The sequence below is a fragment of the Dromiciops gliroides genome, chromosome 4 (genome assembly GCF_019393635.1).
Source record: "Dromiciops gliroides isolate mDroGli1 chromosome 4, mDroGli1.pri, whole genome shotgun sequence".
In the NCBI taxonomy this organism is placed as follows: Eukaryota; Metazoa; Chordata; class Mammalia; order Microbiotheria; family Microbiotheriidae; genus Dromiciops; species Dromiciops gliroides.
Genome location: NC_057864.1, coordinates 401,946,721 through 401,968,474, shown reverse-complemented (window position 1 = coordinate 401,968,474; position 21,754 = coordinate 401,946,721). Strand labels below are relative to the sequence as shown.

The 21,754-nt window shown below is 39.8% G+C and overlaps 2 protein-coding genes across 15 annotated transcripts in view; both read right to left on the bottom strand.

Moving 5' to 3' along the window:
* Positions 1-16,176, bottom strand: part of IGF2R (insulin like growth factor 2 receptor) — a 253,665-nt gene extending 237,489 nt beyond the window's left edge. Inside the window, exon 1 of the mRNA XM_044002313.1 lies at positions 16,060-16,176. The gene's annotated coding sequence lies outside the window, so the exon portion shown is untranslated. The remainder of the gene's footprint in view (positions 1-16,059) is intronic.
* On the bottom strand, positions 1,282-17,959 carry LOC122754172 (proto-oncogene Mas). 14 transcript variants are annotated; one of them, XM_044002321.1, is made up of 4 exons: positions 17,831-17,936; positions 11,906-12,410; positions 9,781-10,030; positions 1,282-4,517 (listed from the first exon to the last, which is right to left on the bottom strand). In XM_044002321.1, exon 4 carries the CDS (start codon positions 4,447-4,449, stop codon positions 3,475-3,477), a length of 975 nt encoding a protein of 324 aa, XP_043858256.1. In that variant the 5' UTR covers positions 4,450-4,517; positions 9,781-10,030; positions 11,906-12,410; positions 17,831-17,936; the 3' UTR covers positions 1,282-3,474. The 14 variants fall into 14 exon arrangements, with proteins under 14 accessions (XP_043858256.1, XP_043858257.1, XP_043858249.1 ...); XM_044002322.1 differs by lacking the exon at positions 17,831-17,936 and adding an exon at positions 17,337-17,466; XM_044002314.1 differs by lacking the exon at positions 17,831-17,936 and adding an exon at positions 16,060-16,191.
* Positions 17,960-21,754: the final 3,795 nt, after the last annotated feature.

Here is a 21,754-nt window from a genome sequence, read left to right as displayed (position 1 = left end):
TCTCCAACATTACCTCCCATGACTCACCCATACTCCCTCCCCATGCTCCTGACTAATTGAGCCACGTGCAGTTCCCCAAATAGGCCTTGAGCCTTCATTCATCTTTGTGTGTCTGATCGTGCCATTTTCTGTGCTCGGAATACCCTTGCTTCCATCTCTACCCATTGAAGGAAAATTTTATCCTTCAAACCTTTGCTCCAATAGCACTTCTTCCAGTGAACTACCCTGAGTGGCTTTAGCTAGAAGTGTTCTTTCCCTCTTCCAAATACCTCAGACATCGCCTATTTTCACCATGACACACTTTACACGACCTTGGAGCTACCTTCCTTTCTTGAGAGAAGACCCTCTCCAAATTCTAGGGTCCACCCCAGGCCTCAGCAAATTTCAGAAAGAACCATAACTTTGCAAAAACCGTCAACCACTCAACAAGCATTTATTAAATACCAGTTCTGGGCCAGGTACTGGGCTAGGTGCTTGGGATAGATATACAAAGAAAACAACATCCCCTACTCACAAAGAGCTCACCTTCTAGCAAGGGAGACAAGTGCTGACAATGACTTCAGTCTGTGTACCCTAATGATTGCAGACATAGTAGGCCTTCTTCCACCTGGGAACTTTTGTTATAATTCCTTACTGGTTCTTCACCTACTTTGTCTTAGTTTCCTGGCATATTACCTATTGTCGTTTTCAGCTTGCATTTCACTTTTTTTTTTTAACTTGGAAGGCAGTGGGTGAAGTGGGATGGGAGTTGGGATATGTTGGAGACAGCTGGAAAGGCTTGAGAACTTATGGTTAAATTTTCAGTGTATTTATACCCCAGAAATCAAGAAATAAATCAGGGCTTAATTTATTATTTTGTTGATTTTTCTAGACTTAAGAAAGTAATGGGGAGCAGCTAGGTAGCGCAGTGGATAAAGCATGGGCCCTGTATTCAGGAGGACCTGAATTCAAATCTGGCCTCAGACATTTGACACTTACTAGCTGTATGACCCTGGTCAAGTCACTTTGCCCTCAATGCCCCACCAAAAAAAAAAAAAGAGAGAGAGAGAGACCTCTTATTACACTTACTAGCTGTGTGACCCTGTCACTTAACCCCAATTGCCTCACCAAAAAAAAGAAAGAAAGGAAGGAAGGAAGGAAGAAAGAAAGAAAGAAAGAAAGAAAGAAAGAAAGAAAGAAAGAAAGAAAGAAAGAAAGAAAGAAAGAAAGAAAGAAAGAAAGAAAGAAAGAAAGAAAGAAAGAAGGAAAGAAAGAAAAGAAAAGAAAGTAATGGAGAAAATCTTAATAAAACATATTAAACTGAAACGAGTGTCCTGTGTACATATCACACACACACACCCTGTGCTATAGCTAAAGTATTTACCAGCACACTCTAGGATGGGATAAAAGGAGATATGAGAAAGAAGGAAAATAAATTGATTTCTCAATACTGAAGGATTATTCTGAAATTTGGATTCCAGTTCTTTATAGCAGTACTGTCAAAATAGTTATAAAGATATTTCTGTTCACAATTACATTCAACTTTGCCTTATTTGAAGAACAGAATTAAGTGTAGGCCTAACATTTCCAAATTTCCCTTGGTTAAAAATATTTCAAGAAGCCCCAAAACCCCTTTTAGAAAAGATAGCTTTGAACCATTCTGCTTTGAAGCTAATGCTGTCTTCTATGATTTGGTGGGAGTGAGAAAACAGTTCCCCAGTTCTCCATTATTTATTCTGCACTTTTTCTGTGAAGATGCCATGTTTTCCCTCAAAAACAAGTCCATTCTAAATGTCACCACCGCACGCCCCATCTGGGCTCTAGGAATCAAGCTGCCTTTTCTGTGAATCAGATGTTGTCACTCACTGTTAAGAGCCTTGGATCTGAACTTTGTTGGCAGTTGGGATGAGGCTAGGCACTGCAGGAGAGATTCTGGCTTACCCCAGTGAGGCTGCCCTGCTGGAAAGAACCAACCTTGTTTTCTTGGAGAAATGAAAGGGATGTTTTCTTGGAGAAGATAGACCATAATAAAAGGCCCCTTAATCATTGCTTCTCCAATTCTTTTAGGCACATGCAATTAAAATAAATATTAAAAGGTCTCATTTGGGAATTTAGATATTTTACTCTACCAAAGAGCCACTTCACATCCTCTATCTCTTGGAGGCTCTTGGAAAGGGGACAGAAGGCAAGTTAACATAGTATGGAGTCTCAAAATTAGCACATTTCACACATTACAACTAATAACAAGGACGTGCAGTTCAAGATAGTGCAGACAGTCCTGAAGTGGTCCTATATCCTTGCAGATGAATGGTGCAGAAGAGTGGGGAGTGGGCAACAATGCTGGAGAAGTTGTGCAGAGACTCATCTTGAGAAAAGTATCCTATTTTCTGACCAACCAACATCATTTTCCCATGACTTTTGCATGTACCCTCCCCTACCACATGACTTCTTCCAGAAGAGACAGCAAGGAAATGTCCTAAATGGAGAGGTAGAGCTCAAGGGAAACTGGCTTTGAGAGAAAAGTCTATTTCAACAAATAAAAAGCCATTTCACAGGGGCAAGACACCAGAAGTTGATTCACCACCACAGATGGATGGATCCAGTTCTGCTCATCAGTGTTTATATACAATACAAAGGACTCAAAAATATAGACAATTCTTTACATCAAGATTTCTTCCAAAGAAAGCCGTAAGATTCTGTCTTCTTCCTCCTCCTAAAGTAATTTGGGGGGTACACACCCCAAATATCCCCCCAATCTTATCATTGTGGAAAACTCCCAGTGTGGAAAGTCCTTCCATCGGCACAGATCAACAACTCATTTGTAACTTATAGTCTTAGACGATTGCCTGGGACACTGAGAGGTTAAGTTGATTTGTCCATGTTCATACAACTAGAATATATCAGGGATAGGACTTAAACCCAGGCTTTCTCAACCTGAAGGCCATCCATTAATCTATTACATCATGCTGCCCTAAGATTATTGCCTAACATATTAGGAGTTACCAGTTCAAGGCTGCAGAAGCTGCACATGATTTCAATAGAGATATTTTTCTCCATTGCATTTAAGTGCTATGAGGAAAAAAATGTATTTTAGATAAAACCTTTAAAACAATAAAGAATCTGTACATGATGAAACTATTTTAAAAGAATCCAAGTTCCAACAAATCTTGTGTTATTTTTCTGGAAATATTTGTAAATCTTTCACCTGAAAGTCTTTTTCATAGTTCCTTGGGGTAATGTTGTCACAAAACCTTAGAGGGAAGAGAAAAAGGTGTTGTGATGGGTACAAAGTTAGTAGAGGCATGACATAGGTGTAGGCAGTTCCAGAAGCCATGTGTCAAGGGTACAATCCAGGCATATACCTGTGTATGGTAAGCATGCCTGCTATACCATACTTAGAATGGGCTAAAAGTACATTCCAGGGATTGTCTAGGAAATGTCGGACTCCCCGTCAGTAGTTTCGAACAGCATAAATGCCCATGAAATCCCTGAGCTTCAGACCACAGTCTCAACAGCGACAGCGTTGGGGTTGTCTTCCTGGCGTCTGAGTTGCATCTCATCTTTGAAAGCCCTGTTCAGGACTACCTTTAAAGATTCCTTGAATGGTTTCTTCTTACTGCTGCCCACAAAGAAGTAAATGAAAGGGTTTGCACTGCTGTTGATGGTAGAAAAGAGAAGGGAAATGTGGTGCATGTTCCCAAATGTCGGCCAGTATTCATAATACAACAGGTAAAGAAGTCTCATGGGCATGGCAAAAATGAGGAATACAATGATGGTGACCATGATGACAAGGTAGAGCTTGGATGAATGAGAAGTCCAGCTATTCCTTCGTATCTTCACCACCAGGATCACGCTAGATACCACCATGAGAGGCGTGAACACAAGGAAGCTCAGGATAGAGATGAAAATAATCACTGCCCTGCAGTCACTCTGGGAGTGTCCCTTTCTTCCAATGTCTATGCACATGACGTGCTCCATGGTGGTCACCAAGCACGAAAGAGCCCAGAGCAGGCCACAGACACAAGCAGACTGATGTTTAGGGCGGTGACATCGGTACCAGATGGGGTACAGGACTGAGAGACAACGCTCTACACTAATGGCTGTCAGGAGGTAGAGGCCAGTGTTGTAGCCAAACAGAAAGGTCACCGATAATGTGACAGTGGTGTAATAATACCCAGAAGAGAGCTCATAATCTAGAGCATAGTCAACTGACAAAATAAAGATACAAAAGAGCAGAGAGATGTCAGCAATGGACAGGTGGGTGATATAGACTGTGAAAGGGTTTCTCCTCATCCGAAAACAGAGAAACCACAGGAGAATTCCATTCTCAACAAAGCCCAGTGGGGAGATGCTCATAATGACCCAGTGTACAATTGGGATTTTCCGATCCACATCTCCCGTGGAAGTGTTCCTGTTGGAAGCATTCCCTGGTATTTCAGGGACAAGTGATGTGAGGTTTGCTTCATCCATGAAGAGGTCTTAGAGCAGGGCTTCTTTTCTGTGAACAGGTCCAAAAATATGCCATGCAATCAGTGAGTCTGAGCAGGAAAGAGAAATTCAAGATGAATAGTTACATAGCATCTATACTATAAACCTTTTTAAGGAGAGGCAATACAATTTCTTTCTTTTTTTTTTGTTTTGTTTGTTTTTTGCTGAGGCAATTGGGGTTAAGTGACTTGCCCAAGGTCACACAGCTATAAGTGTTAAGTGTCTGAGGCTGGCTTTGAACTCAGGTCCTCCTGACTCCAGGGCCGGTGCTCTATCCACTGCGCCACCTAGCTGCCCCGGCAATACAATTTCTTTCTGAGAATGGCAGTGATAGGGAAGGCTGATTTGGTGACCTTTCATGATCCCCATCATCTCTCTAATTCTATATAAATATACATGAATCAGAGATAGAAGGGACATAATTAAAGCACCAGGCTTTCCAGCATGGTGGCCCACGCCTATAATCCCTGCTACTGCGGAGGCTGAGACTGGTAGATCACTTGAGCTTGGGAATTCCAATCTGCAATAGGCTAGAATGATCAGGTGTCCACACTGTGTGGCAACAATACGGCAAGTTCTTGGGGGATGGGGTGGGGGTGGGGGAGAACCAAGCTGCCTAAGAAAGGGCAAAGAAGTCCAGGACAGAAACAAAATTGGCCTGAGTACCCATATTACTCAGCAGGGGGATAAGTGGCTAGTGTCCTTCCAGCCTGGGAGTTCCAGGCTCAAAAAAAAAAAAAAAAAAAGCGCACCAGGTTGAAAATTTTCAGTTCCTAGTTAAAACTTCCTGTTAAGCTTGAAAAAAATTTCTGACTACAAAGCACAGAAAGATTCATATGAATTTATATAGAAGTAGCAAAAGAATGTGTGCAATGACTACAACAATATAAATGGAAAGAAAGAAAAAGAAAAGAAAGAAAGAAGGAAGGAAGGGAGAGAGGTAGGGAGGGAAGGAGGAAGAAAGGAAGGAAGGAAAGAAGGAAAAAAGGAAAGAAGGAAGGAGCTAAATGCTAGGTATAATAGCAAAACTTGGACTGGAGGAAATGATAAGAAAATGCACCTCCATCTCTTCACTGGAGAAGGGATGGAGCAGGGGAACTATGGCTGTGAAACATTACATATATTCTTAGACTCAATTGATAGGCAGGTTAGTTTTGCAGAAAATGTTTCAATTATTTTTTCTCTTTTTAGTCTTTGTTAGAGGAGATGGTGCTGTGGATAATGGAAGAGGGGATCTATTTGGAAATGAAGTTGATATAAAGACAAAAAAATATTAATACAACATTTAAAAAAAAAAAGTCGGTTCACCTTCCTATATCTCATTTCTCCTGCCTTTATAACTGAGATGAACTCAGTTGACATAAGCCAAAAGTAATACTCAATTTAGAGGGAGTACACAGTAAAATAGTTTTTCTTTTCCAAATGTAAGGTATTTTATTAATACTTAAGGAAGTAAGCATACTAAAGAGAATCAAGCTACAAGAAAAAAATACAGAAAAGAAAATCAGCTAAAAGCATTTAATTTACAAGATCCGAAATATCCCTTATGAATTTAAGCACCTAGTCAAGCTGGTTATTGTACTCAAACCCACTCCCTAGGCAACATATGGTAAGTATAAGCAGAATATATTTTCAGAAATACATGACATATAGATGAAAACATCCAAGAAAACAAAACAAAAACACTGCTGATAGAAATTTAACAAAGAATTAGCTTGGAAGTGATGCTGTAGTATAAGGTTGGCAACACAGCCATTTGAGAGTCATGACCAGTACTTTATCTTAGGAAATGGTTATCTGTAAGACTGTGTTGAACCAGTAGTTTTAATATATAAACCTATGGATATTAGTGATTATGTGGCTGACAGGAAGTACATAATAAAGACAGGAATATAAAACAACGGAATTAACTCTGGAGTCAGAGGGTCTGAGTTCAGATTTGTCTCTGACACAATAGTTGCAATACTTCCTTGTCTATAAAATGGAGGGGTTGAGCTATGTGGTCTCAGAGGTTCTTTTCTCTAGGCTCTAGATCCGTGGTTCTATGATCTAGCGCAGAGATTGCCAGCTCTGCAGGCTCTGCCTAACTCCTCTTCTCTTGTCCCAGGCTGATTGATAAAGAGACCAGGAGCATTGTGGCAATTATGAAAAGCATGTTGTCCCAATTCCATACATCTTTAAGTTTCACTGAGATTTTTAGGATGTTCTCAAGAGGCACAGAGCAATGGCCAGGGATATGAATGGGATTGAAAAATGTTTCCAACCCCATGTTAGAAAAAATATTGAAATCATTGAGTTCTCTTGATACATGGTATGATTGAGTGTTAATCTGGTAGAAGCACAACTGCAGATGGCACAACTTAGAGTACTGATGCTCTGAATTTTAGAGGTGGCAAGGGAAACCGAGACCCCTTTAAAATTGTCAGATCAAGGGGGCGGCTAGGTGGTGCAGTGGATAAAGCACCGGCCCTGGAGTCAGGAGTACCTGAGTTCAAATCCGACCTCAGACACTTAACACTTACCAGCTGTGTGGCCCTGGGCAAGTCGCTTAACCCCAATTGCCTCACTAAAAAAAAAAAAAAAAAAAAAAAAAGTCAGATCAAGCTCATGGCACAATTCTCAAAGTAATTCATTTCTTGTGTATTTTGTTTTATCTTTATGATAGACCAGATGGTCTAGCATTTAATTAGTCGTCACATACATTTTATCATATTTAATAACTATTTTTTACAAACTATTACTCTGGTAGTACTAGGAAAGGTGTGACCCCTTTGTTCATAAAATTAGCTCTTGAACTATGCTTAAGGCCTAATTTCTTTTCTTTTCTTTTTCTTTTTTTTTTGGTGAGGCAATTGGGGTTAAGTGACTTGCCCAGAGTAACACAGCTAGTAAGCATTGTGTCTGAGGTGGGATTTGAACTCAGGTCCTCCTGACTCCAGGGCCAGTGCTCTATCCACTGTGCCACCTAGCTGCCCCTAAGGCCCAATTTCTTAAAGCAATTACTTCTTCCTCTTTTAACATAATGTTGTTAGTATAATCCTTATTATAACCATAACTGACATTTTGATAATGCTTTAGTTTGCCTCTTTACATATATTATTTGAGTTCCATAACCTTTCAAACTATTATAATAATTCTATATATGATTGTTGTTGTTGTTTGTCCTTCATTCTAGAAGAGGAACAATATATATGATAAATAGATACTAAATACATACTACTATGTTATTCTTATTTTACAGGTAAGAAAATTAAGATTTAGAGAAATGTGATTAACACATGGCAAGTCAGCTAGGTGGTACAGTGACTCCAGGCCTAGAGTCAGGAAGACCTGAGTTCAAATCCAGCCTCAGATACTTATTAGCTGTATGATCCTGGACAAGTCACTTAACCCCTTTTGCCTTAGCTTCCTCCTCTGTAAAATGAGCTGGAGAAGGCAATGGCAAACCTCTCCAGTATCTTTGCCAAGAAAACCCCAAATGGAGTCTTGAAGAGTTGGACAGGACTGAAACAACTGAACAACAACAACAAACTCAGCTGGTATTACTGGCAATATTCAAACCTAGCTATATATCACTGACTCCAAATCTAGCACTCTATCCCCAATGCCGCACTATTGGATTATCCTTACTATTCAGTAAGAAACTTGTATTTAGTTAATATTGTATAACATTTAATGATAAATACTATTTCTGTAAATCCTTTATCTTTAATTTTTTTCATATAAACCCTAAGTATAAGTTCTTTAAATATTTTGTGTATCCAAACACAATTTTGTTTTGTTTTTGTTTTTAAGGTCTTTAAATGTATGCAATAGTGGCAGCTAGGTGGCGCACTGGCCCTGAAGTCAGGAGGACCTGAGTTCAAATCCAGCCTCAGACACTTAACAGTAACTAGCTGTGTGACCCTGGGCAAGTCACTTAACCTCAATTACCTCACACACCCCCCAAAAAAAGTATGCAATAATTAACATTTTGGGGGGGAGGGGCAAAGGGGTTAAGTGACTTGCCCAGGGTCACACAGCTAGTAAGTGTCAAGCGTCTAAGACTGATTTCAGAAACTCTTTTAGCCTCTGAGTTCCAGAATTTTCAGGCCCTCAAATTTATATAGCACCTACACACAGGCCTAAACACCCAAATATGGAGCCTGGCCAAGGATAGGTAAGGTAGACTGTGCTAATTTCAGGGACCAAAGGAAGATTTTTCTAGTAACCCCCCCCCATATCTCTCTCATCTGTTCTGATGTCTGAAACTGCTTTAATAGGGAGAAAAAGAGAACGTTTTTATTTTTACAGTTGGAGATAATACTTGAAATGCAAATACATTCTAGGACAGGGAACCTATGTACTTAAATCTACACAAAGATATGTGGCTGATGTGAGATTCTTTAGAGAGTTTTCTTTTAAGGTTGGGGTGGGCAAGTGAAGGAAAGATAAATTACCTACTAGAGAGGCAAATGTTATTGACTTTCAGTACTATCCCAAACTTCTGTGGTGGGACCTAAGGAAGTTACTTCGCAAAATTGAAAAGAGAAGTTTTCTAACACAGGGTCACCGGGTAGGTCACAGACAGAGCTCTCAGGTGTTACTAGGAGAGGCTGAGACTGAGTGATGGAGTGTCCACATTAAGTCCTCTGTGGTGAGCCTCCAGGAAATAATGTGGGGTGGGTGGGAATCAGGATATGAGTGGCAGCTGAAATTCAGGGTCTAGTGAAATAGCAAGACCTAGTCTTAAAAAAACAGTATATCCCAATACACCAAGCCTTTCTCCTCATTCTGCTTTCCTTGCCTCAACCTATCTCACCTCATAGTTAAGCACATTAACTTTTCTTTCCCAATTCCACAGTCGAATAAACTCCAGCCTTTAACTCATTCTTTTTTTTTTTTTTTTTTGGTGAGGCAATTGGGATTAAGTGACTTACCCAAGGTCACACAGCTAGTTAAGTGTCAAGTGTCTGAGCCCGGATTTGAATTCAGGTCTTCCTGAATCCAGTGCTTTATCCACTGTAGCACCTAGCTGGCCCCCAGCCTTTAACTCATATAATCTGAGATAGCAGGACTCCCGATTTCCTCTTAAGTAACCTACTTTCTATTACTAGCTAGGCCAAAGGTACTCTGGGTATTGGAAGGCATTACCCTCATTGGCAGATTATTTGGGCCCAAGCTGGAAGTCACAGAATCAGTCTGAGAGCCAAAAAGGATCTCTAAAGTCTAAACTCTGCCTGAAGTACCCTGAATCCTCTACGGTATCCCTACAGAATCCCATGGGCTAAAGGGGGAAAAAGAAAAAGAAAAAAACCTCAATGTCACACTTACAAGATAGGGGAGGCATGGTGAGACAGAATTCCTCAGGGAAAAAAAATGGCTGTGGATGGGCAGGGGAGGAGTTTAGGGAGCATAAACTCAACATACATCAACAATGGCGTGGGTTAGCCAAAAGAGCTAATGCAATCTCAAGCTGCTCCCGAAGAGGCAAAAGGTCCAGAACGAGGGAGGGGTTGCTTCCATTGTCTTCTTCTCCTGGTCAGACCACATCCAGAGCGCTGTTTTCACTTCTGGGCACTGTCTTTTAGGAAAGACACCAAAAAACCATATAGGACAGGACAGGAAAGAGCTTCAAGATCATGCCATATGAATCTCAGTTGAAAGACTATAGATTTAGAGCTGAAAGGAAAATCAGAGGTCATCTAGTCTAATTGCTACATTTTATAGAAATGGAAATGGAAACCAAGGGAGGCCATGACTTACATAAATCACACGGTATCAATAATCATTGTTGTTATTATAGCTATCATATATACAGGTGTCTATGTATGTGTATCATCACTTTAACATTTGCAAAGAACTTCACATGTTATCTTATTTGAGCCTCACTACAACCCTTGAAGGTGGGTGCTATAATTATCCCCATTTTACAGATGAGAAAACTGAGGATGAGCTAGGTTAAGCCCAGGCTCACAGATCAAGAGTCTGAGAAAAGAGCTGGATTCAGGCCTTTTTGACTTCAGATTCAACACTCTACCCACTGTACCACTTAACTGCCCAGTCACTTGTACAACTAATGAGTTACTGAGAAGTGATGCAATGTTTTTATATATTTGGAGGGCTAGCATGTAAAAGAGGTATTAGATTTGTTCTGTTTGTCCCTGGAAGGTGGAACTAGGAGCAAGAGTGAGGAAGCTTACACAGAGGCTTAATGTAAGGGAAAACTTTCTAAAATTAAAGCTTTCCAAGAGTAGAATGGCCTGCCTGGCTAAAAAAAAAAAAAAAGGTTTCCTCTTTACTGGAAGGTCTTTGAGCAAAGGCTGACGGTCATTCAGAAGGTTTGTGGTAGAGTGAACCCTTGTTCAGGTACAAATTGAATTAAATACCCTGCACACAGTCCATTCATCTCTAACAATGAGCCTATGCTATTGTTGTATCCTTCATTTTCTTTTTTGGCAGGGCAATCAATGAGAGTTAAGTGACTTGCCCAGGGTCACACAGCTAGTAAGTGTTGTGTCTGAGGCTGGATTTGAACTCAGGTCCTCCTGAATCCAGGACCAGTGCTCTATCCACTGTGCCACCTAGCTGCCTCCATCCTTCATTTTCAAACAGGACCAGTGGAATCATGGAGTGATGTCTTGACTTGTACATGACTTAGTAAAGTCGCACAAAATCATTAGCTTCATTCTCTCTTCCAGAGTCAAAGTCCAGTGGCAGGACAAAAGTAAAAATGACTGTCAATGGCCCAAGATGTAGTGCTTTGGCATCTTCTGTCTGACCAAGCTCCAAGTAATTAATAATAAGATCACCCATTCTCTTGTAAGACAATACTCATATTGGGCTGTACTCTCTCTATAACATCTACCCATTCCTTCTAGATCTTTTCCCCGGGGGCCAGATAGCACAAATCTAATTCTTCTTCCCTTCAAATGAGAGGCTATCCCACCATGCCCTCCTCCACCCTATAATCAAGTCTTTTACCTTCAAGGATAAACATACCCTTTTTCCAACCGACACTCTGTTGGCTTGAGTTTGAGGACTTTTAAAAAACTCTGGCTGTACTCCTCTAGACACCCTTCAAGTTTCCCACTGACCTTCCTCAAACCCAACACTGTACTGACAATGTGATATGATCACAGCAGATCACAACCTGATTATAATCTCCCGGGTTCCAGATGCAATGCCCCCCAGATAATTCTTGTGTTGTCTTTCCCCACTGGGGATGTGCTTAATCTGGCTTGAAGAGGTGAGAGCTGATTGTTAAGTTTTCAATGTGAGCATTTACATCTCAGAAATAGGCAAACACTACAAATCAGGGTTTGATTTAATGGGTTTTTAATTGCCTAGATTTAATAAAGTGATGCGGAAAATATTATTGATTCACATTAAATTTAAAAGTGTATCTTATATGAATATTCCCCCCAGAGAGAGGATTGTTAAAAATTTATCAACATACCATTGCCTCAGATCTGAACTGAAGAAATGGTTAATATCCCATGATGCTAACAGCATTTCTGGAGAGGCTACATCCTCATTCTCATCCTCATCCTTCTTTCCAAACTTTCTTGAACCAAATCAAGGAAAGGAAGAAGAATCGGGATAAAGCAAGGAACAAATGAAGCATCCTTCAGTATTCCTGAGTCTCCAGTCAGTGTCTGACTTCTTTGTCAATTTACATCATGCCTTAATAAGTACAGCTCGGTGCATCAAGCTTTGGACAAGAACTAATTAAGGCCACCCCAGGCTAGCATCATAGCATGACAGCATTGACAGCTTCGCTGGCCAGTGACACTACTGGAAAAGGGGACAGGAAACTAAAAGGATGAACTGCCTGTTGTAAAAACATCAGATTATAACTCAGTAGGAGTGATTTGATGATGAACCTTGGCAATGCTGTCTGCTTCAAGAACCAGTCAACCACATTCAGACAGTAGGCCCAATCAAAATGCCCCTGGAGGAACCTATGAAAAAAACAAAAACAAAAACAAAATCTACTTGCATAAATTTAGGAACAATTATTAATTAAAATAATTCTCTAATGTGTGAATCAGGGATTTGGCCAATGACTAGACTACAGATTAAATCCCACGATAACAACCCTCCTTTCTTACAAGCACTCCAGTTTTTGTTGCTGTAGAATTTTGTTTGAATAAGTATACTATAAATTCCATTCCCATTCTATAGGAACTGGAGGTGAATGGAAAATCTAATTTAAAGAGGTTAGGGAATTTAGGTTGTGATTGAAGTATTTGAGATTGGCAGAGATGTAGGGAACTGGAGTATACATTTTTCTGCCTGAAACAGTATAACTCAGCTACAAAAAGCTCCCAATCAAGGTACAGAAAAAGTGATACGGACCAAAAAAGAATTTGGTACACAGGATAAGTCATTGCAGGGCAGCTAGATGGTACAGTGGATAGAGTGCTAGGCCTGGAGTCAGGAAGACACATCTTCCTAAATTAAAATTTGGCCTCAGACACTTAGTTACTTAAGCCTATTTCCCTCAGTTTCCTCATCTGTAAAATGATCTGGAGAAGGAAAGGGCAAACCACCCCAGTATCTTTGCCAGCTTACCAAGAACAATCCTTTTAGGCAAGTACACTCAAAGGGAGCATCTGCCCCAAGAAAACAAGAATGGCTCTCATTTCATTTCTCCTCCCAACAAGTCTGAGCTTAAACAATCTCTTAGAAGTGTGGAGAGCTGGGGGGGAGAGCAGGCGATTGATATGCTAAAACTTTCTTAGCTCCTTCCTGCCAACTCCCCTCCCTCTTTCATGCAGTCATTGGTGCCTCTGAACAAGGAGGATAAATTCATTCACACTAAGGTGTTAGTAACTCCAAGAGCTCCTCCTCGGATATCTGCATTTTGAACCAAGACCACCAAGCTTTTAAGAGGGGGGACTTCTTAACACAAAAACTATTCATACTAATGGTGGAATTCGAAGCAATGTGGCACCTGGGTGGAAGGGATGATTTTAGACTAGGGGAACCTTTTTGGTCCTCAAATAATATACAGTCAATTGTTTTTTTGTGCATTAAGTCTGATTCTACTTAGGGTCTAATTCTACCCAGGCTAGGGAGTACATGTCCTCATTTGAGTAACTTAGGCTTTCCTTCCCATTTCATCCCTAATAACATGGAGACAGTACTTAAGACATATTTCTCAGGGTAGTTTTAAGAAAATACAAAGGCATTCCATGATAAGGGAATAGCTAACCAAACTGAGATATAGGATTGTAATGTAATAGTATTGTTTTCTAAGAAACAAATGAATCTGAGGAATGCAGAGAAACATAGAAGGACTTGTTTGAACTGATACAGAACAGAAGTAAGCAGAGTCATCAGTATCATATGCACAATGATTACAATAATATAAATATAAACAACACAAAAAGGCAGCAGAACACAGGTTAATTGCAGTGTCCAATTCTGATGAAACACACTTCTCTTGTCTGGGGAGAGAGGTGGAACAGAATGCTGCATGAACTGTTAGACATCATCGTATTTTTCAGGTGGTTTGGAATAACATTTTTTTTTTTTAGTGAGGCAATTGGGGTTAAGTGACTTGCCCAGGGTCACACAGCTAGTAAGTGTTAAGTGTCTGAGGCTGGATTTGAACTCAGGTATTCCTGACTCCAGGGCGGTGCTCTATCCACTGCACCACCTAGCTGCCTCTGGAATAACATTTTATTGCAAGGGAGAGTTTAATGGGGAGCTGAATCAGGAAATGATTATGCTATTAAAAATCAACAAAATGTCATAAAAATAATAAAACAGCATTCTTTTAAAGAAGAAAGACTATAGAACACTTAAGCAATATATGAGCCATTTATACATATATATATACACATATGTGTGTATGTGTATGTATATGTATATGTATATATTAGATAGATAGATAGGTAGGTAGGTAAATAGATAGATATAGCCAGGCTATGAAAATTATTTAATATGCAGGAAAGTTAGGCATGAATATATGAATATTTAAACACTGAAGTTTGATCAGGTTGTGCCCGGGTAGATCTGTAGGCTATATTTACTTTTCAGTCAAGAGAAACTATTAGGGGAAAGCCAGGAGACTAGTGAAAATAATTTAAGTGAAAGTGTCTCTACAGTTTGTTTGTTTTTTCTGGATACTGAAGAGGCTAACAACTCCCCTCCAATACTACCATGTTATTGACCCCTCAAATTCCCACCCTGCCTCAGAATCCTTTTCCAACAAACCAATGAAAACAGAGTTCAAGGGGGCAGTCCAGAAACCTATATCCTGTTCTTAGAGCTAACCCTATAATGCTAACATCTTCTAGCACAAAAGGACAAATCTCTCTGTTGGGTTTATCACTTATTAATTATCAAAGACAAGATCATCCAGCCCAACCCATTCATTTTCTAGATGAGGAAATAGAGTCTCAGATAATCAAAGTCAGAGCAAGTGACAAAGCTATGATTAAATTCTGTTCTTCTAACTTTCAGCTCAATGTTTCTTCAATGATACCAAGAAATGGGATTTCCATAAATGATGTGATTAGGTAGGATAGGAACGTTTTACTTACATTAAATAATATACTAACCCTACTTCTCTTCACTGACTGCCCCCCAACACATACAAACCCCTGTCATACATGGAGAAGGCAGAACACTTTCCCCCAAAAGGTCACTGGAAGATGAAATTTGTAATGACACATTATAGCCTTCTTGCTATACAAATTATTCATAACTCCAATGCTATATACATTCAATGACTTAAATCAGCACCAGATACCTTGCCTAGTCAGTATCACCAAGATGTCCACATTCAAGATTAATACTTAGAGAGCAATTTCTTTCATCAGAAACTTTGCCACCAATAAATTGCTCTTCTGATTTTGTAAACCACAAAGCTAGTGCTGATGCCTTGTATCCAAGAGGAAAGGGAGAAGCCAAATAAATTCTGCTTCTCTTTGATCATCCATTTAGGGCTGGAAGGGAGCCTAGCAGTTATAGGCTCATGGATTAAGAGCTGGAAGAAACCTCAGAGGCCATTTAGTTTGATCCTCTCATTTTAAAGGTAAAATAAGTTGCCCAAGGTCACGTAGGTGCATAAACCCATCCGGTCCAAACTCAGCACTCTTCCATCTCCCTGACATGTGCTGCTGCATTTTTGTTCAAGTCAACGTGTCAAAAATTTTCCTAGTAATATCACTGGGGGATGGGGAGGCAAAGGGAGCAACAGTCTTCTCCCAACTCCCAACCCTGTTATCAGTCCAAACATCTGGTCAGAAGGGAATTATTTAGAAAGCCACTTTTACAACTTGAGACTCCACCAACCAAGATTTGATCTTAAGACCTTTACCTCTTGACCTGAGTCAAGGAGAAGTTGCCTAACAGCAATTTTCAAGGAAGGTTGGGGAAGATGTAAAACATCTGACTGAAAACAACTAACACTGAAGGACAAAGCACTCTGAAATAACAGCATAGAACTGAGAGAGCTTATTGACAACACACCCAACAAGTAGACACCTAATACATGACAGACAGTGACCAGGACAGAAGCAGTTCTCTGAGTAATATTTTCTTCTTTCTCTGCTTGAAAAAAAACCCTGAATAATTAAAATAGGAGTAGAGACTTACTAATATTATCCTCATGGGAGGGTCCAGGGATGCCCATGGGAAGGATCCTTTTCAGCATTCTGGGGCATCCATCCAGAGGGTACAGATTTCCCCTCCTCCCCCACTCTTCAATCAGAGGATCTCCAACCTCAGGCTCTCCTTGAAATGTGGCTGGAGCCTCCTTTCTCTACTGAAATAAAGGGCTGCTCTCCCACGACTGAAAATATTTGTGATGTGCCAAGCAGATGGTCCCACACTTATCAACAGAAGCTATGCTTCCAATGGCATCATTCAGTGACACATCTGAGGGAAAATCTTCACACTGAACTGCAGTAGGCATGAAGGAAAGAGTGACATATGAAAATGGACCTGCTTCGAACCCCAGTGAGGGCCAGCTGGGGATCAGTCACATATGGTATGAAGGACAAAGAGAAGAATGACCTAAAATCATCTTAACAGGAAGGGCAAAATCTGACAGGAGAAAAATAGCTTTCTCTCCCTTTTCTGGCTACCATTTGCACAATTCAGTCTATAAGACCAAAGTGCCCCATTGGAGAAATACAAGAAAAACTACTGAGTTAGCCAGGAGGTTGGAGAAAACAGTGAAGGCTCTCTCCAGGTGCTCTGAGCATTCTCCTATCTACCTGATTCTCCAACTTCTTCCTGCGAGCAAACTCTAAAGTCAGAACTCAGATCTCTTCAGAAAAACTTACATGTAAGTTTTTCTCTCTTTCCCATTACCTTCCCTTTGCCAATATAATTAATGGCGATTAGACCCAACCCAAATCCCCCGAGGGTGATGGACAGAATATCAGAGAACTTTTGTCACTGAGCAAATTATAAGAAGGGCCAGAACCATAATAAATGGGGGGAAAAAGGTCATAGTAGGCTTTTCCTTTTTCTGATTATATCTTTAAAGCAGTCTAATGCCTGTGGACAAAAGTCAACAGCATAAGAAATAACACATGATCTAGCGAATGTATCAGATATAAAAAAGGACAGAAGAGAACTCCACATTCCGTGGTAAACAAACAGCTATGAAATCACATTTCTTCAGTTTGTTTTCTATAATAATCAAGGCCAAATACACACAAAAGAATGGAAATCAAAGTTGTCATGGACCTGCTCTTCTGCTCTTTCTATAGAAAGAAGGAAATTAAAAAAGGAAAGTCAGCCCCTAAAATCCCTCAACCCCAATCCCAAATTGGGGAACTCCAAATGGCTCCTAATATGCCTATGTAACAGAGTTGTAATTAGATAAGTCAGTCCCACAGACCCATGGAACACACTTCCATTACCTGATTCTTATTCCTCCAGGTAAGTGAGAGTCCTGTCCACTGGAGCATTTGGAATTTCTCAGAGAAAGACTGGAAACTGAACATAGATAACAAGGCAAGCTACAAGGCAAAAGGGGAGAATCCAGAATGCAGATAGGGATGAGACAGACACATATCACGCTCGCACATACACACACACACACACACACACACACACACAGGACAATGAAGATAAGATAAAAATAATAGGCAAATTGGGGATGAGATGGGGGGCAGTTATAAATGAGAAGAAACACTGAAGGCAGTGAAGAACAAAGAGAAGGGTAATGAGATAGACAGAAGGAACTTCCCTGCTTTCTTAGTTTGCATTTTTTTTTTCAGGGAATGAGGGACCATCCAGATTTTATAAAAGATTCATTCTGTTTCTCTTGGGGCTGTGAAACCCTAGGCAGAGCTTACAAGTGGAAGAGAACCTATGACATCATTATTTAAGTCAACAGAACTGAGCGACTTACCAGTTTGCTCTACCAACTCTTAAGAGAACAGAAGAATCTGTCCATACTGGCAGCAGAGATTGGTTAATACGATCCTAGCCAGAGGGTGAAAGAGTAAAGGACCAGCTGAAAGCTGGAGTAGCAACCTGGTTAAGAGGAGAGAGTGACCAATAGTGAGCAATGGAAACTCTGGGTGAAAAGAATCTTTTTTTCTCCCTTCTTGAGTGGGTAGTAGAAGGTGACAATTGTTTTTGTGACTAATTGGCACCACTAGTTAGGCAGGAACTGTTACAGATGGGACTTGAGTTTCATTTGTGGTAGATAATGATTTATACTTAGGGAAAATACAGCAAGACTGTAAAAATAAAACTGCCAGCATTTAAGCTACAAATAGGTTGGCTATTTCTGTGCTTGAATTGTCTTTGTGAGTAATCATCTTTCTCAGTGAGAGGTGGAAACAAGTGGTGGGAATGGGAGAGCAAAGAGAAAGGCCAAGAGAGCCAAAGAGAGTTTGTAAAAAAGAGCAATCTGTGTTTCCCCCACTTTCCAGTGTGATGGGACCAAAACTGCAACTAGGATGAGGCCATTGGGGCTTTGACTCAGGAAAATGAATTTAGCAGGTGCTCCCAAACTTTGAAGTCTTTTAGAAGGTATAAATAACAGAGATTGGCACCTATTTAGCAAGAATGGACTACATCCATGATTTTATTGGTATACAAAGCTCCCATTGAAGTGTTTCGTATGCCAGTGGAGACTGGCAACTTCTTGGCAATTTAGAGTCTTAGAAAATTGCCTGGCAGCACTGATATGTTGATTAACTTACCCAAAGTTTTATAGCCAGTATATGGCAGTGGAGAGACTTGAATCCAAGTCTTTTGCTTCCAAGACCAACTCATTATCCCTACTGACTCTCATGTAGCAATTAAGCTAAAACTGAGGAATAAGAATTTATCAAATGTAGGGCTAGGACCTGCTTTATACTGCTCAATTGAGGGCCTGTTTTGTCTCTCTTGCCCATGTTCCCATTTGTTCCATTTGCTCTGAAAATTTCCTAGATAGTTATTATCTATTTAGATATGGGACAGGATAGATGTTCTCTCTCTCTCTCTCTCTCTCTCTCTCTCTCTCTCTCTCTCTGTCTGCATCTCTCTCTCACACACACACACAAAAACACACACATATACACACATGTACTATACATTTACAGATAATGTTGATCTTTCCAATGTTGCCTAGCAAAAGAAAAAGCAAATATGCCGAGCACTGCCTAAAATAAAGAGGATTATGGAAGTATTCTTATGGGATATCATTGGCAAGGCCATTCACAAGTGGGGAGCAGGAAGGCCATTTGACCTGGGGCTCTAACTAGGCTTTAAATTTAACAAGTTAAGAACTTGCTAAAGAGTATTTGGATAGCCTCCTCAGGCTTCATGGCAATTTTGATATTGCACAACAGCTAGATTTTAACCTCAATAATTATATAAATACAATTAAATGGAGAAAAAGCTGGGAAAGCATTTAGATAGATTTTTGATATACCTAGATACAATTAAGTATCTTTCTCACTAATCTTTATTTTTAAATGAAATTTTATTGATGTTTTCTTTTTATCTTAACTTTCTCATAAAGAATAAAAATTGAAAAAATTGAGAAAACTAACATGTTTTTAAAATCTTATGTTATATGCAGTGCTCCTCATCTACGCTCTCATGCCTCTAATTTGAAATTTTTAAATTATTTTTTATTTTGAATTTACACATAAAAGGAACATTTCCACATACACACTAGAATACAAAAAGAGGAATTTTTATGAAACCATGAATCTCCATTTGATGTTGCTTGCTTTTGTTAGTTGTTTTTTTTTAAAGTATATCATCAACAGGAGCAGCTAGGTGTCGCAGTGGATAAAGCACTAGCCCTGGATTCAGGAGGATGTGACTTCAAATCTGACCTCAGACCCTTGACACTTACTAGCTGTGTGACCCTGGGCAGGTCACTTAACCCTCATTGCCCTGCACCAAAAAAAAAAAGCATATAATAAACAACACATATTATTTTCAAAACTGGCCCCCTGTTTTCCAGAGCTAAGGCCCAGCAAGCAAGCTGAGCCCTGAACTTGGCAGGACAACAATCCTTTGCGATCACACTCTGGATGATCTCACCCTCTGGGCCAGTCACACAATTCACCAGGTGTTCTCTAATCAAAGACAAACACTGGACAACGTAGGGAAGTCCTGCAATGAATCAAACTTGTCACATGCTTGCTGCTCCCTCATTATCAGGGCTACAGCTCACTGGGCAGCCACTAGTACAAGTACTGAGATCTCCCCCACAGTGTCTCAGGTACCCCCACTAGGGGTGGGACCCCAGCACATGTGTCTATAGCTCTTCCTTGCTTGCAAGTCTTTTTCTTCACCTAGAAAATAAACTTTTTCTCTAATTCCTGACATCTTTCTCTGGCCTATTCTGTGCGGCTCTGACCATATGTAGGTTAGAGATGGGTTCTGATCCGGTTGACAGCTGACATTAGTACTAGATTACTCATAAGTCTATTGTAAATCAGCAACTGCACTGCATCCTATCATTGCACAGCAACAACCATTGCATATTACAAGACTGAGTCTGGCCTTCTATTCTCTTCTAAGATCTTGAACTCTCCACATAAAGCTTGTTCCCTTGACAAAGCCATTTCTGGACTTGATACATTAAGTGAAGGAAGAATCCTACACAGACAGCACCCTAATGCAATTCCTGAGGAACTACTTGACACGGTAGACATCAAACATCCAAGGAAGATGGAAATGAAACAGAGGAAGGAGGGGACAATTTAACCAGCCTTCCAAATTTTGTTGGCCTTATTCTAGATTTTTCACAGCTACCCATTTGCCATCCTTGTTGTCCCCCAAATCATTTTTGTTTATGATTTAGAACAGGTTTATATTACTTCTATTTGGACTTCTATATTTCTACATATGAAATATTTAGAAACATATATTCCTGAAATAGAAGAAGGGGGAATTAACCAGCCTTCCAAGTTTTGTTGGCCTTATTCTAGAATTTACACAGCTACCCATGTGCCACCCTTGTTGTCCCCCAAATCATTTTTGTTTACGATTTAGGACAGGTTTATGTTACTTCTGTTTGGATTTCTATATATGAAATATATTCCTGAAATAGAGGAAGGCAAAATTAACCAGCCTTCCAAGTTTTGTTGGCCTTATTTTAGAATTTACACAGCTACCCATTTGCCACCCTTGCTATTCCCCAGATAATTTTTTGTTTATGATTTAGGACAAGTTTATGTTATTCCTATTTGGATTTCTATATTTCTAAATGTTATGTGTATATATATATATATTCATATACATATACACACATATATATGTTTCTATTTCTATATATGAAAAATCATGTGGTTTTTACATTTGATATTAGGGGAATAGAGTCAGTGAATATTTGGGAAATCTGAAGCAGCCAATAGAAGTGGAGTTCTTATATACATTTCAAATGTACTTTAGGTACATCATGATTTCACAAGGTCATGTCTAGACAAAGAAAGTTGCCTATCTATTGAATGCCTGTCATGTGAGGGGTTGGGGGAGGGGGTGGGAGAACAGGGGGAAGAGATCATTGGTACCAGCCACAGGTGTTGTTATCATGGATACTTCAGGGTTAGAACACTCATAGGGGTAGAAGAAACAGGTGTCCTCTAGCTATTATATGTCACACTATGTGAATCTGCAAAATATACAATTTCAACCTGTACACTTTTATGATTACAATTACAAAAGTGCTTCTTAAGACAAAGTTTTGATCCAGTCAGTTTACTTTGGAGAAGTGCCTAACCTGTTGTTTGTAAATACCCATTACTCACTTTCATTAATTTTCCTCCATTCATTTTATTTATATTTAAGTGACTTGGGCAACCTAAGAACAAATGTACAA